The sequence below is a fragment of the Mustela lutreola genome, chromosome 1 (assembly GCF_030435805.1).
Source record: "Mustela lutreola isolate mMusLut2 chromosome 1, mMusLut2.pri, whole genome shotgun sequence".
NCBI classification, from domain to species: Eukaryota; Metazoa; Chordata; class Mammalia; order Carnivora; family Mustelidae; genus Mustela; species Mustela lutreola.
The window spans coordinates 262,750,606-262,765,144 of NC_081290.1; the positions used below are offsets into that span (position 1 = coordinate 262,750,606).

The window sequence follows — 14,539 nt, forward strand, 5'->3', positions numbered from 1 at the left end:
GTGTGGAGGAGTTCACCTTAGCCTGAGGTAAAAACCCAAGTATAAGCACACGAACAGGGTGTCTGAGGAACCGGAAGTGCTACCTTCTACTTGACAACACAGACCAGCATTTCCCAAAGTTCTCCAGTGGAGGCTGAGGAATCCCCTTCCAAGGAGGAAGAGACCCTCCTGACCCTCCCCCAGTCCCAGGGTCACAGGCTGGTGAGCCACTGCTGCTTCTCCTGGCTTCCCTGACAGCCAGCCTTGCTGACTGCCACCAGGATCCCCATGCCTCAAGTGTGCCCTTACCCAGCTGTGGCTGGCCCTGTATTCCCAAGGGCAAAGACCAGCCACAGGCTGACCCAACTCCCCATACCACAGCATCACAGCCACCAGAACCCCCAGGCTGGCACAGCTCCACAGGGGACATCCTCGGAAGACAGTGGGCCCACAGATGAGCAGCAATGGCTGAGTGCTCACGGGAGACAGTCTAAGGGAAGGGCAGGTGGGGCAGGGTTGGGGGGAGCATCTGCTGAAAGGACAAGGCTGCGGAAGGCTGACCCCAACCACACCCACCATCCCAGGGCTGCCACCAACTTTCCTGAGGCTTTGGTACCCTACCTTCCCTAGGGAGCCATAGTGATCAAAATGCCACTACAATGGCTAACCAGGTATTTTTAGAAAAAACAGAACTTGAAGCCCAAGCTCAGTCTGGAAAGCCAGATCCAGTCCGATCTCAGAACAGGGAGAGCTGAGGGTCCTTCCCTAGGACTGCACATTTTGCTAATTTGGGTCCGATCCTACTTCCTGATATGAACAGGGCAGGAGTTCAAGTCAGGCCTAGAGCTACTCACAAAGTGAGTGCCATTTACCACCGAGAGAAACACTTTTAATGCCTGTTTTGCAAATAATGGGGAGGTCCAGGGCACCCCAGTGGTTGGGCAGCTACGGAGCGTGTCCTATATATCAGACATTGTGCCAAGCTCTTCATCTCCTTCGTCTCCCAGAAACTCCTTACTGGATCAGGGTCTATGCTTTCTGCCTTACTCACCAATTGGGAAACCAAGGCCTGGAGAAGTTGAAGAATTACCCCAGGTCACACAGCTTCATCTGCCAGAGCTCCAAAGCTAATGCCCTTAACCATGAAAGGCCCCCGAGGCTGAGCCAACTTCTTGGTGACCTTGGACACACGGCCTGGCCTCCCTCTGCTCCAGCATGTGTACATCCATAGTAACTAGCTAAGCCTCTGGCTGAACATTTCTAAAATACACCTGCCTCTCCTTCTTCCTTTTCAACATGTCGGTTGCTTCCAAGAACCCAGCACAAAGGGCTTTAATCAGGCTGAGCAGGGAGGAGGCGTGGAACACAGAAAGGAAACATCTGCCGGGAGCACAGCCTTACAATGCTGCATCTGTCTCCATGGCCCCTACCTGTGATCTCCTCAAAGATGGCATGGAAGCCATCAAAATTCTTGGAGCCATCTGAATGGAAGAGGATGTGGAGTGAGGAGTCCGTGCTGCGGATGGGCGCTGGCCGCTCATTGCCACAGAAGCGCTTGATGATCTGGCTGCTGCTGCTGTCGCCGTCGCGGACCTCCACGTAGTCATACTGGCACATGTAGTCAAACTCCAAGCTCAGCATGACGAACCTGTGGGCAGAGAGGGAACAACAGGAAACAGGTGTGCTCCAGCCCCGCCTGCGGTCCCTGAGCAAGCCCAAGGTCAGATGATGAACAGGTCTTAGAGGAGCGGTGCCACTGGCCTCATTGGACAGAATAAGGGGCCTGGACAATGTGAGGTCAGGTGAATTCCTTTTAGCAGAGGGACATTGGTGTGTGTGTGTGCTTGTCTGGGCCAAGGGAGTCCCTATTCCATCCAGAACATCTCTCTCTGCACATGCTGGCCTCTCTTCCAGGGTCACTTTTCTCCCAGGGTTCAAGGCTGGTTCCTTCCTATCCTCAGGCCTCCCCTGAAATAGTCTCTCCTCAAAGAGGTTTCCTTGACAACACTTTCTAAAGGAGATCCCCTGTTTTCTTCATAATGGGTATATAAATTTTAATTTACTTTATGTGCTCGATTTTGTCTGTGTGTGTGTGTGTGTCCTCAGGCACACACAGACATGCCTATCTCTTCCACTAGGCTGTAAATTTCGTGAGTGTAGGGGAAAACAGCTGGCTTCTTCCACCATTGTTTGCACACTGCCCAACACAGTGTCTGGCATATAGAAATGCCAACCAAATATTGGTGAATAGTTGGTTGGATGGATACAGTGGTCTAATTTTACAACTGGAGGATGGAAAAAGGACATATTGTCTTGCAAAACTCAAAAGAAGGACAGAGGTGCCTGGGTGGCTCAGTGGGTTGGGCCTCTGCCTTTGGCTCGGATCATGATCCCGGGATCCTGGGATTGAGTCCCACATTGGGCTCTCTGCTCAGCAAGGAGCCTGCTTCCCCCTCTCTCTCTGCCTGGCTCTCTGCCTACTTGTGATCTCTCTCTGTCAAATAAATAAATAAAATCTTTAAAAAAAAAAAAAAAGAAGAAGAAGAAGAACAAAATCTCTACACATTCCTCTATTTGATGGAAGGATGAGAAGGCAGTGATCTTCTGGGTAACAATAATTCTTGCCCCAAAAGTAAAAAAGGTGGCACTATATCAGAATTTCAGAACTGGGGGAGATCTGGGTAAATCTATAATTGCCTTAGAGGGTCTTGGGTTTGGAAATACTTAAATACATCAGATCCAAAGAACAGAGGATGACCCCAAGCATACAATTCCAAGAGACAGGATAGGAGGCAGCCACATCCCAGACAATGAGAGGAAAAGCCACTTTTCAGATTATTCCAAAGGGAATGCTTTGGTGTCAAGGTCACAGAATGTACATCTATATATTCTCCCTCATGTTTTGAAGAAGAATTAAGAATAGACAGAAGAGCTCAGAACGCTGCCTGAGATGCTGGGACAAGGACCTATTTCTACAACTTTGGGTAAAAAGTTCAAGTGCCAGGATTAAAGAACACTGGACCACAGTGACAATCAATATATTTTGAATACATTTAAAGGTCTTCCTAAAAAGACACCCTTTAACTAGTATTTATTTTACAAAACTTTTATCACAAAACCTTTTGTAAGGGACGATGTGGCCCATTAATCATGCCTCGTGCAAAGTAGTCTAATATCTACGGACCTGACTTCTCACCCAGCTGCCATGACTAGCTTGCGGTGGGCCTTGGCAGATCCACCCTTTCTCTGGACGTTGGTGTCTGTCTGAAAAGGGAAGGCACAGGGACAAGGCCACCACACAACAGAGATCACAGCTTATGTTCGAAACCAAACCATGGGATATTGCAAGTTGTATCTGTACATTCATTTGTCCAAGTACTTAATATCCATCTGTGGTGGGCGCTGTTCTAGGTGCTGAAAGCACAGCAGGGACCCAAGGAGACCCACCCAACTAGTGCCAGCCCCAACAGAGAGTAGTTCTGATCTGCGGGACGAACAATAAGCAAGGAAACCGGAAAACAAGGTAATTTCATAGAGTAGTAAGTGCTGTGAAGAAAAGGAGCCAGGTAAGAGCATAAAATGTGACTAGGGAGGGTAAGCTTTTCATACAATGTAGTCAAGGCAATACCTCTCTGTGAACTTGATATCTGGGCAGACACTTACATGATGAAATAGACCCAGCCATATGAAAGTCATGAGGAAGAGAGGTCCAGGCAGGGGACTTTGTAAGTGCAAAGGCCCTGAGGCAGTAATGAGTTTGACATATTTGAGGACCTGAAAGAAGGTCAGGAATGCTGCAAAATAGAGTGTAAAGGGGAGAGTGGTATGAACTGAGGTCAGCAAGGCAAGCAGGAGCCAGATCCTGCATGGGGAGGGCTTTAGATTTTATTCCAAGCCTGATAGGAATGAGTAGGGGGGTTTCGACAACAGAATCATGATTGGATTTAGGATTTTATAGGATCATTCTTGTCAAGGAGAAGACAGCAGAGCTGGCAAGTATGGAAGCATGGAAGCCAGTCAGGAAGATATGAGAGAATCAAGGTGAGAGAGGATGGTGGTAAAAGGAGGATAGCGGCATCAGAGTCCAAAGTAGATGGATGTGAGATGATTTTACATGTAAGAAGATAGATTTTGTGATAGATAGAAAGATAGAAGTGGGGGGCACCAGGAAGAACCTCTCAGCTTTTGCTCTGACCATTGTAAATGTGCATGTGTTTCTGTTATTATTATTATTACCATTGGCCAAAAGGTCCAGGTTTGATGAAGGAGAAGAAATCTGTATATTGCCAAGCCTCCCTAGGGGCCTCTCCTAGGCATGTGACGTGCTTGTCCAATCCCACCACCAGTTTGGATTTTTGTTTGGGAGAGATTTCCTTTGCACTTTGGATCTTGGAGGGGCTCCTCAGAGACCCCCTAAGGGGACCAGCGGCCTGGTTCCTAAGGTGCTAAACTAATATGTGGCATTTAACACCTGCTCTTATCATCCTTGGCAGAGCCCACCTGAAGCCTCTTAACACAACGGTGTGACCCCTCGGGTGTTCCTTATGCCAACCTCGTTCTAGAAAAGTTCAATTACTGAGCCTCACTCCCAACTCCAGATCCTCAAGAAATGGGGTGGTCAACCACTGAGGGCCAGCTCTGGTGAGGGGAATTGAGAAGGGGACCTGTTCCAAGGCAGAGTGCCATGCGCTGCCCCTCCTGGAGGACAGAGAGCCATTGGAGGAGCCAGCTGGAATGTGGAAAACTCCATTGATCCATCCAGAAAATACTTATTGAAAACATGTGCCCTTGGATTTTAGGGATTTCCATCACTGCCAATTTCATTACTGGGTAGAAAGGAAAGAAGTAAGTGGACAATGTCCCTAGAAATCCCAGAGGGGAATGGGCCACTCTGTTACCCTGGAGAGGAAAAGGAGAGATATTTTTCAGGAAAGAGGAGATACACTGGCGGCAGGGAGAAGTTCTTTCAACATATATTCACACAACAAGTATGTCTCAGGCTCCTGGGGCGTGTATAGCCCCATCAAACATGGCTGTTCCTGGCCCTAGGAGGCAGCAGTGAACAGTTCTCATAGAAGAAGCCTCTCTTGTGTTGTTTATCTTATGTTATAATGAAACTGGGTCTGTTCTTTGTACTATGGCATAAATTAAATATTTGTGAGGACGCCAAAGCTCCATAAGAAGAAATGGCTTATCTCTTACACAAACATGAAAATTGGGTTTATTCGTTAGGAGGTGGTGGTTGTTTCCTGAGACTACCAGTGAAAGGAGCTGATGAATGTAAACCTCAATCTGGAGTATAAATTCCTTGAAGATTAGATCTGTGCCTTTTATTTCTTCCCTTTCTGCCAGTACTGGGTGACTAGAAAGACTTGGTAGAGATTTGTGGGTTGGGTAGATAGCTATTAGTATTTTTGCTTTGTTGGTATTATGCTTGGGTCAAAATTCCCTAAATCCACAATCCGCCCCCCCCCCCCACGCCACCACCATGGTAGGGCAGTGAATGACAAACATATAACTGGCTATGGTTTTGACCAGACCTCATCCCATGGAATTGCCAAGAGGTTAAAAAAAAAGAAAAAAAAAATGGCTCTAGTGTACATTTCCAGCTTTTTTTTTTTTTAAGATATATCCATTTATTTGAGAGAGACAGAGCAAGTGAGTGCAAGTAGGGAAGGTACACAGAGAAAGGGAGAGAGAGAAACTAAGCAGACTCTGTGCCAAGTGGGGAGCCCAACTTAGGGCTCAATCTCACGGTCCCAATTTCAGACCTGAGCCAAAACCAAGAGTCAGACACTTTAACCAACTGTGCCACCCAGGTACCCAACATTACTTGCTTTTAAGAATAAAATACAGATGGTTAACCTGTGGTCCCTGGGATCTAGGGTGCTCAGTCCTCTTACCGTGTTTCCTTATAACCCCAAACTCCCTAATTCTGACTGCAGCCCCTTACCTGAGCTGGATGATGAACCCAGGCTTGGCATGGATGGTCCATTCACAATGAGCATTTAGGGGGTAGCTCTCCAACAAAATCTGACCCTTTGAGGCTCGCAGAACCTGGCCACATCCTGGGAAGAGAAGATTGGGGCATGGAAATTGGATTCAACAGAAAAGAGAGGGTAGAAGATCTCAAAGATCCTTTGAGCTCCCTCCCACACACACCTGAGAACAGAGTGGAGAAGGAAATTACTTTCTCAAGCACCTGGCAATGCATTAGGCAATTTGCCTAGGTTAATTCATTTGATCCACCCAAGTGCTTGAAAAAGGAAGTAATATTATTCCAGTTTTCCAGCTGGGAAAATGCATAACAAGAGAGTTAAAGAAATAGCTTGTCTCGCCAATAAAGACAGGAGAGCAGAGATTCAAACCTGTGTCTGACTGTAAAGTCCAAGCCACTCTACCATCCTGCTTCTCCAAGAGTGCCGGAGACCTACCTGTGGGCTCTGCCCTAAGACGCTTTGAAAGTAGCTACTGTGGTCTTTGTCTGAAGCCTCAAACTACGTAAGAGCCTTGGCCTGTGTCCCCTCAACATCCTCTACCCCACAGATATGACCCCAAAGCAACTCCTTCCTGATCCTTTCCATCCAGTTAGAAAAAGTATGTGTCAGTCTGTTCTATAGGCAATTATGTAAATAATGTGTCCCTAACTCATGAGACCAGAAGAGAAACGTGATCTTCAACCATTTGAATTGGATTACTGGTTTTATTTGTTTGTTTGCTTGCTTTCTAGCTCACATTCTTTTGAAAGCTGCCAATTAAAAAAAAAAAAAATGCATCCAAGGAGTTCTCCTGCTTGAGCTGTGGGGGTCCAAAGCCCTCTACCCTCACTATCACCTTGGTTTCCCTGAGTTACCTCCAAAGAATCATCAAGAAATCCCTGGGCTGCTGAGTCATCATTAACTTACATCATATCCTCCAGTGTTAAGCACAGGTGCGTGATATGCACCCTAGTTTTACAGAAGAATTTGGGGGAAATGTCTCAAATTGGTTTTATAGAAAAAAAAATTATCTGGGCCATATAAATAGATGATATCTCTTACCAGAAACATCAAACTATAATCCATGGGCTGAATGTGGCTCACTGCCTATTTTTGTACATAAAGTTTTATTGGCACAGAACCATACCCATTTTTAATGCCTTGTCTATGGTTGGTCTACAGCTATGGAGAGTGGCACAGTTGAATGGTTCTGGCCATTCACGGAAAAAGTTTGCCTAACCCTGCTCTGTACCGAAATCCAGTTTGACCTCATAAAGTTAAGCTATGCAGTGAGAGTCCATAACCCCCCCCCAAAATATAAATTCTCATTGTTTAAAAGAAAAATACTAACATCAGGGGCCACTGCTCTATAGCAGGATGACAGTGGTGATCTTCATACAATGTTAGGAAAAGAGCTCAAACTCCTCTTTTGGCAATCTTTGAGATCTGATGCTTGTTACTTTTGTGGAAATTACTGCTGGGTTGGTTGTACAAGTCCTGTCTTCATTCGGATTTTTATTGGGAGCCGTCCTGGTCCGCCAATGGGAAGCACCGTCTACCACTATCCCCTGGGACTGCTTGTCTCGCCTGGCCTCCACCATCTCTTTCTGCAATCCATGTCCCCAGTATTTGATTCTCCACACAGAAGCCAAAGACACCTCTTAAATAAACAAACGAGAAAGCATTACTCTCTCGATTCAACCCTCCAAAGGCTTCCCACTATGCAAATACCTTCCTATGATGCTCATGGCCTGGCCTCTGCCCAGCTAAACTGGCCTCCTTTCTGTTCCCAACTCTGGGCCTTGTCCTTGAGATTCCCTTGGCCTGGAAGGTTTGTCTTCTTCCACATGTCCTTTCTTTGGGAATTAAGTTCAACTACACCTTCTTCAAAGAGGCCTCCCTTGACCACCCAGCTACAGTGGACCTTCATGTCTCTACAGTAGCTGTCCTTACTCTATTTTTCTTTTTCTCCGTAACACATATGACTAACTGAAATTATCTAGCTCATTTGCTTACTCTCAGTAGTGGAGCTGGGACCTCTTCTAGATTGTGCACCTAGAATGGACCCTGGCTTGTAGCATGTGCTCAATAAAGAGCTATCGAATGAATGACAGTGTTATCACAGGCCAGGCACTGGCTGAAAGATTTACCAACATCCTCTCATTTAATGCTCATAAGAAACCTAGGAGAACAATGTTCATCTCCCCCATTTCCCAGACATGCAACACTAAGGATGTAAGAAGTTAGTGACTTCCTCAAGTGGAAGGAAGTGGCTGGAAGGTCGAGAGACTGTAAGTGACTGTTTCAGCTGTAAAGCGCTGGGTGAGAACAGAGACTGCAGAGCCCCACAGCCGGTGGTTTGAGACTCAGCTTTATCTTCACTGGCTGCGTCGCTTTAGGCAAGTTACTTCCTCTCTGGGAACCACAGGAAACCCGAGTCAAATGGGAATAAAGCTGGCACCTACTTCATATGATTTTGTGAGGCTTGAATCAGATCACGGGTGGAAAGCTCTCAGAAGAGACATTAGTAAATGTTAAACTCTTGGTGGTTGGTGGCAGAGCAGGGATTTGAACCTGGATCTTTCTAGTACCAATGCTGGGTCATGGCTGGTACACTCAGCTGTCTTGGGGGCTTCCTGACCCAGCCCCGTCCCATAGCACTTTGAAGCAGCAGGATTCTTCCACCCCACCGGAAAAATACATTGTCTCTCCCCCTGTACCCCACTCCCGGTCCCAGTTTCTGAAGTGCACGTTCCTTCTTCCTGCATACCTCACACGCCATCGCCCCCATCCGCCCATCTGCTGGCTACGGAAGTGATCTTTGGGTGTGAGAGACAAAAAAAGAAATCTTCCTGCTCAGCCTCCACCCTTTGGGGACTGGCAGCTTCCCAGCCTGCAAGGTGTTAAATCCCAGCTCCCACTGCCAACCTCCTGCAGAGACCCCAAGTTAGAACCAGCAGGAAATGCTGTCAGTCCGCTTTCCAGCAAATGGAAACTGGTTTCAGACAGGGGAAGCTGGGCCTCTCCTCGTGTCCGGGGGGAGCTTCTGCCCACCCCTGTCAGGTCTTTCTGGCAGGAGCATCGGGCTTTAGCCAGACCCAGGATCTCATGCAGCTTCTGGAGAGGTGACGGCCACCATTCCTATCCAGGCACTGGCTCCTGGCCATGTGAGATGCTAGACCATTGTTCCTGCAGGCCCTGGACTGTCCTTCAGAAGTAGTCAGGGTTCCAAAGCACATGCCACAGCTCCGTTTTTCATGATGTTTTCCTTCTCACTCCAGGGGGAAGGGAGGAACTGGCCCCAAGATGGTGGACAAGTTCCAACCAACCGGACACAAAGAGGCCACTTCTCAGAAATGTGCTTGGGGGAAGGGTGTGAGGCACCGGGAAGAAGAGGAAGGAGCCCTACTCCCTTCCCACATCAAGGGGCTCCTTCAGCTCCCTGTCCACTCTCGCCTCTTCTCGGGGAGTTGGCGGGTCGGGGTGCAGGGCAGACTAAGTGCACCTCTCTGTCTAGGGCAGAACAGTGAACACAGCTGAGTGTCCCCGCCAAGGAAGTACTGGTGGCCAACCAAGCAGGTGGTCCCGAGTCTGAAAGACCAGAGCAGGCAATGGGCCCAGAAACGTGCTCAGATTCCCTGACAATGTCTTGCTGCAGGGGAAGTGGGGTGTGTGTGTATATGTGTGTGGGGGGGTGGGTTGCCAGCAAGGCCAGACTCTCCCCTGGGCTCTCAGATCCTGGACTCCTCTCCAGCCCCACCACCCCCCAACCCTTCTCTGGTGTTATAAGCCAACACAGAAAAGACAGCTAGACAGACCCTGCATCTGCAGAACTGAAGGGAAATCTCCATTAATTTCTAAACTGGCAAGAGAGCTGGAAGGTTCTCAACAAAAATGAACACCCAGGCATTCAGACAAAAGTCTCGGTATCTCCAGAGTGGGGTTGGGGAGGGAGAAGCAAGAGACACAGTGCACTTTGGAGACATGGTTGGAGTTTGGTTTGGTTTTAATCTTTCGTCTTGGGGGTGTCAGTGGGGAGAAGGAGAAAGAAAGCAAGCATTCAGACACAGAGAGACATCTGCATTTCCCTTCCTCCTTCAGAGATGACTCAGAGGCAGGACTCACAATGATTAAGGGGCATTTCCTGAAGCCAGGCTGGGTCAGCACTGCTGGTCAGTCTTTTACTAGCTGTGTGACCCCAGGCAAGTTCTCCAGATTCTCTAGACCCAGGCTTCCTGGTTGGAAATGAGAATAGAGAATAATACTAGTACCTTCTACCATGTTGTTGTTTTCTTATTTTTGTAAGGATTAAATGAGATAGATATTTATGTAATGCCATTAGCACAGTACCAGATACATAAAATGCTCAATAAATGGCACTACATGTAAACTAATAGTGTTATTTCTCTTGAGTTTTGTCTGGATCTGAGGCACTATTTTGGCACAAGACTCACGGGGGACATCCCACGTCCTGACCAGGGCTCCAGGGCTCCTAGGAGTCTCTTCACAGCCCTGGCTACATCCCTAAACAGGAGCCTGCACATGGATGGCAAAACAAAGGCCTGGATGAAGACACGGGGATGACCCACGTCCCAGGCCGGGAGCTGGAAGGGAGCTTACACCTTCCACGTGACTTGGTTCATTCCACCATGCAGGGACTCAAGTGAGGACCTCAAGTGCCTCCCACATGGAGACACAATTTAAGACAGAGGATGAGAGACGGGGCTCTGGGGCCCGGCTTCTGAAGTGCCATCTGACTTCCTCTGCTACGTACAAGCTGTATGACAACAGGGAAGTTACTTAACCCTTCTGTGCCTCAGTGTCCTCACCTATAAAACGATTCTGATGAGGATCAATGACTTAATACATGAAGGCACTTAGAATGCCTGTTTCATAGTAAGCGCTAAGAGATGGCTTTTATCAGGGGCTCAGGTCTTAACCTGTGACAGTCCGATGTCCATGAATAATTCCATGGCTCACCCTATGATATGGCTTATAATCCCAATTAACTGGGTACTTCACAGTGATGGTTTAGTTCATTGTTTGCCTCCCCCATGATGTGAGAGCAGGGACCCTATCTGTCTTGTTCGGACCTTTATGGGACAGAGCAGGTGTTTAGATAATTGTTAACGGAATGACTATGCCAGATAAAATCACCTATCTCCCTGCCCAATCAAACAAACCATTCTTCAAGCCCCATCCTCTTTGCCTCAAGTGGTCTGTCCACTCAGCTGTCATCGGAATCTTCACAAAAAATAGCAGAGAGATAATGGAGCTAATCCAACTCAAAAGAGAGGATCTGGGTTGGGGTAGCACAGAAAATTCTGATTTCTGCATAAAGAAAGGATTTCAGTCCTTTTTTTCTGAGCTTCAGTTTGGTTGATTCTATTAAATCTGTGTTTAAGGCCCTTGATCCTTTCTTCCATTGTAACTAGTAGGCTGTGAATCTTCTCCAATGAATATTTTATGATTTCAGATTGCATAGTTTTCAGTTCTGGAATTTCCATTTGGTTCTTTTTAACACTTCCCAAATCTACCCTGAAATGTCTCATCTATCTTCCTCTCTACCTTTTCCTATAGAACATATAGTATATTTATTTTAAAGTTATTTTATTTTTTATTTTATTTTTTAAGGTAAGCTCTGTGGGGCTCAAACTCATGATCCGAAGATCAAGAGACATATGCTTTACCAACTGAGCCAGCCAGGTGTCCCTATTTTTTTTTAATTCCTTGTAGAAGAATTCCAATATTTGATCATGCATGGTCTCTTTTTTGACTGATTCTTTTTCTCTTGACTGAAGGTTATATTCTCTACTTCTTCACAACAGAAAATGTATTTTTTTCTTTTGATTGGTAATATCCTTTCCCGTATTTGGCAGGGATGATGATCATTTTAGATCCAATCAGAAATTAAGCTAGTATGAAATTAGACCAAAGCTGATTCTTCTAGAGGGGTCTCGAAATTCAAGCACCAGAAACCCAACAAAATCCATCTTTGAGTTTCAACATTCTCCGCAATCCACACCCCACTTCCTACACCTCCATAATGGTAAGACTGGGAAATTGTGAGTATTGGAGGCTTTGAAATCACCAAGTTTTTGAACCTGCAAAATGACATCATCCCAAGATCTGCTTTACCCTTGTCTCTGCTTGCTCAGCACGACTTCACTGAAGAGAATACTTGGCAGAGAGGACTGTCTTTACTCTTGGGTCTCCTTTAGATGGAAGTTCAGCCAACCACCCACAGGTTCATCGCACGTCTGACTGACCCCTCCTCTTTCTCTAGCTGGCCCCGCCTCCTTCCTGGCTGATCCCGCCCTTCACCTGCCCTGCCCTCAGCTTCACAGCTGGCCCCACCGCTGTGAAGCATCCAGGGTCACCTGCTTACACAAGGAGACCCTGTGTACTCCTCTGGAGTTTAGATTTTTCTAGACCTCGTGTTCACAGATACTTGCTGGTTTAAAGAAGACTGAATTTTCTTTGGTTTACCAAGTGATTTCTTGCTGTTTGAGCAGCAAGGAAGGTCTTTTTCCTGTTCTCCCACGCCTCAGCCAGAAACTGAGCAATGATTGAGATCTTTGACAACATAAAATCTTCTATAAAGGCTAAGACATGAATTCCCTGCAGTCAGAGCGTCAGCTATATGTTTCCTATATATATATATATATATATATATATATATATATATATATAAAATATAACAAATATTATATATATAGTATGTAGATATACATAATATACATAATTTTCATATAATTTTATATTAAATGTAAAGTGTTATTTACCATATAATCCTTGTTTTGGGAAGATTACCTCCCCATGGCCAACATATATTGTCTTTTCCCTAGGGAATTCTACTTTGTTATTTTTCCTCTCTGGCCCTGCAGTGGTTTTCTTCTCCGACAAGAAAAAGAAGAGCTCACTTCATGGCTCTGGGTTAGTAGTAATAAGAACAGCAGCCACCATTTAGTGAGCATTTACTATGAACCAGGCTCCATATTAAGGGATTTACAGACAGTACTTCATTGAGACCTCACAAACGTCCACAGAGGACCACCATTATTATCCCATTTTGTAAATGAGGAAACCGAGATTTACAAAGATTGAGTAACTTTGCTCACCGTTACAGAGGGAGTAAGAGAGTCAAATCCAGATCCTACTGGTTCCAAACCCCATGGTTAACCACCACATAGTACAGTTCCCAATTTGGATCCAAACGGGCCTTGTTCCTTTCCTGGAAGTGTGAGGATACATAAGTCCAGGACAAGATAAACCAGTTTTCAGTGACTCCTCCCCAATGATTCTATGGTTCCGTAGGAAGGCAGCTCCATATATCAGTAATACACAGCTTTGTGGGCTTTTCACTCACTCGCTCTCTTTAAAATTTGCTCTTGATCATTCCCCATTATGGCTCAAGGACCAGCCTACACAAATCATCTCCCTCTCTGATATTCTAGCCCCACATCTTTAGGCATGCCTCATGGCCAGCCCCTCTGCTCTATCCAAACTATGGCTAAGAACATAAAATGCATTAAGGGTCTATAATCTTTCCTCATAAATATTCTGTCATCTGGGTTAACAGGCTAACCTTCCGTCCCTTAAATTCTCCATATCCTGAAACTCTGGGTCACTGCAGTGTGAGCTAGAAGTGAGTTATCCTGGGTAGCTCTTAGGCCCTCTCATTGCTCGTCTCATTCAGAGGCTGAAACACTCGGCCCGAGGCCCACACTGAATAAGCTCCACTCTGAAGCTCAATGGACTGGTTCCCCTTAAGACGTTAATTTTCCATTTATGAAGCTTTGGGAAGAAGCCTTGATTTTGACTTTAAATATCAGTGCCTTTCATAACCAGCGTCTAGATCTCACTTCTTAAATACCATTCTGCATAAAAGGAACCAGGATTCATAGTGAAATGGCAGGTTCTATGACCCAGACATAAACCATCAACGTGAACTTGAAACATCTGTGGGGAGAGGCGAGCAGAGGGAAAGCAAGCAATTGCCTAAAGAACAACGCTGTGGAGCTGGCTTGAAGGATCTTCACTGGCCAATTCTGGGACCATTCGAGCATCAAAAAGAAAAATGATGATCACATTACAAAATGTGGGAAAAAATGTAAATTCATGAGTTCATAACGCCATAAAAGAGAGAAAAAGTCAGATGTGAGAAAGTGATTATTGGTGGATCCAGGTGAAGGGTATATGAATGTGCTACTTTTTCAACTCTTTGTAAATATAAAATTTGTCAAAATAAAAAGTTGGGGGAAGGAAGAAAGAATCAGCTCCTTTCTGTAGCCAGAATATTCTGAGTTTACTAAACCAATCTTTCCTGGGCAAGAGGACATTAGTAAAGTCCTCTCCTGGGCTCAGGGACCTCAGGCCCTTCTCCTCTTCTCTTTGTTAATAGGACCTGTCAACAGTTATAAGTGACTCTCTCACATAAATGGGTTCTAAGACTGTCATAAGTTAGGCTAATGCTAATTATCACAAAGATTATCAAGGACAGCAAGCAGATAAAGGTGCTCTAACACTGGCTCAGTACTACATGTTCTATAATTAAATATAAAATAGTCTGATCCTGGGGT

General features: G+C 45.9%; 1 protein-coding gene across 5 annotated transcripts in view; it reads right to left on the reverse strand.

The window, feature by feature from the left end:
* PAMR1 (peptidase domain containing associated with muscle regeneration 1) overlaps positions 1-14,539 on the reverse strand; it is a 150,512-nt gene that overhangs the window by 28,997 nt on the left and 106,976 nt on the right. For all 5 annotated transcript variants that reach the window (XM_059139859.1, XM_059139837.1, XM_059139826.1 and 2 more), the window contains 2 exons: positions 5,933-6,047; positions 1,410-1,627 (listed from right to left, as the gene is read on the reverse strand). In XM_059139859.1, the coding sequence (XP_058995842.1) occupies positions 1,410-1,627; positions 5,933-6,047 (333 nt within the window). The remainder of the gene's footprint in view (positions 1-1,409; positions 1,628-5,932; positions 6,048-14,539) is intronic.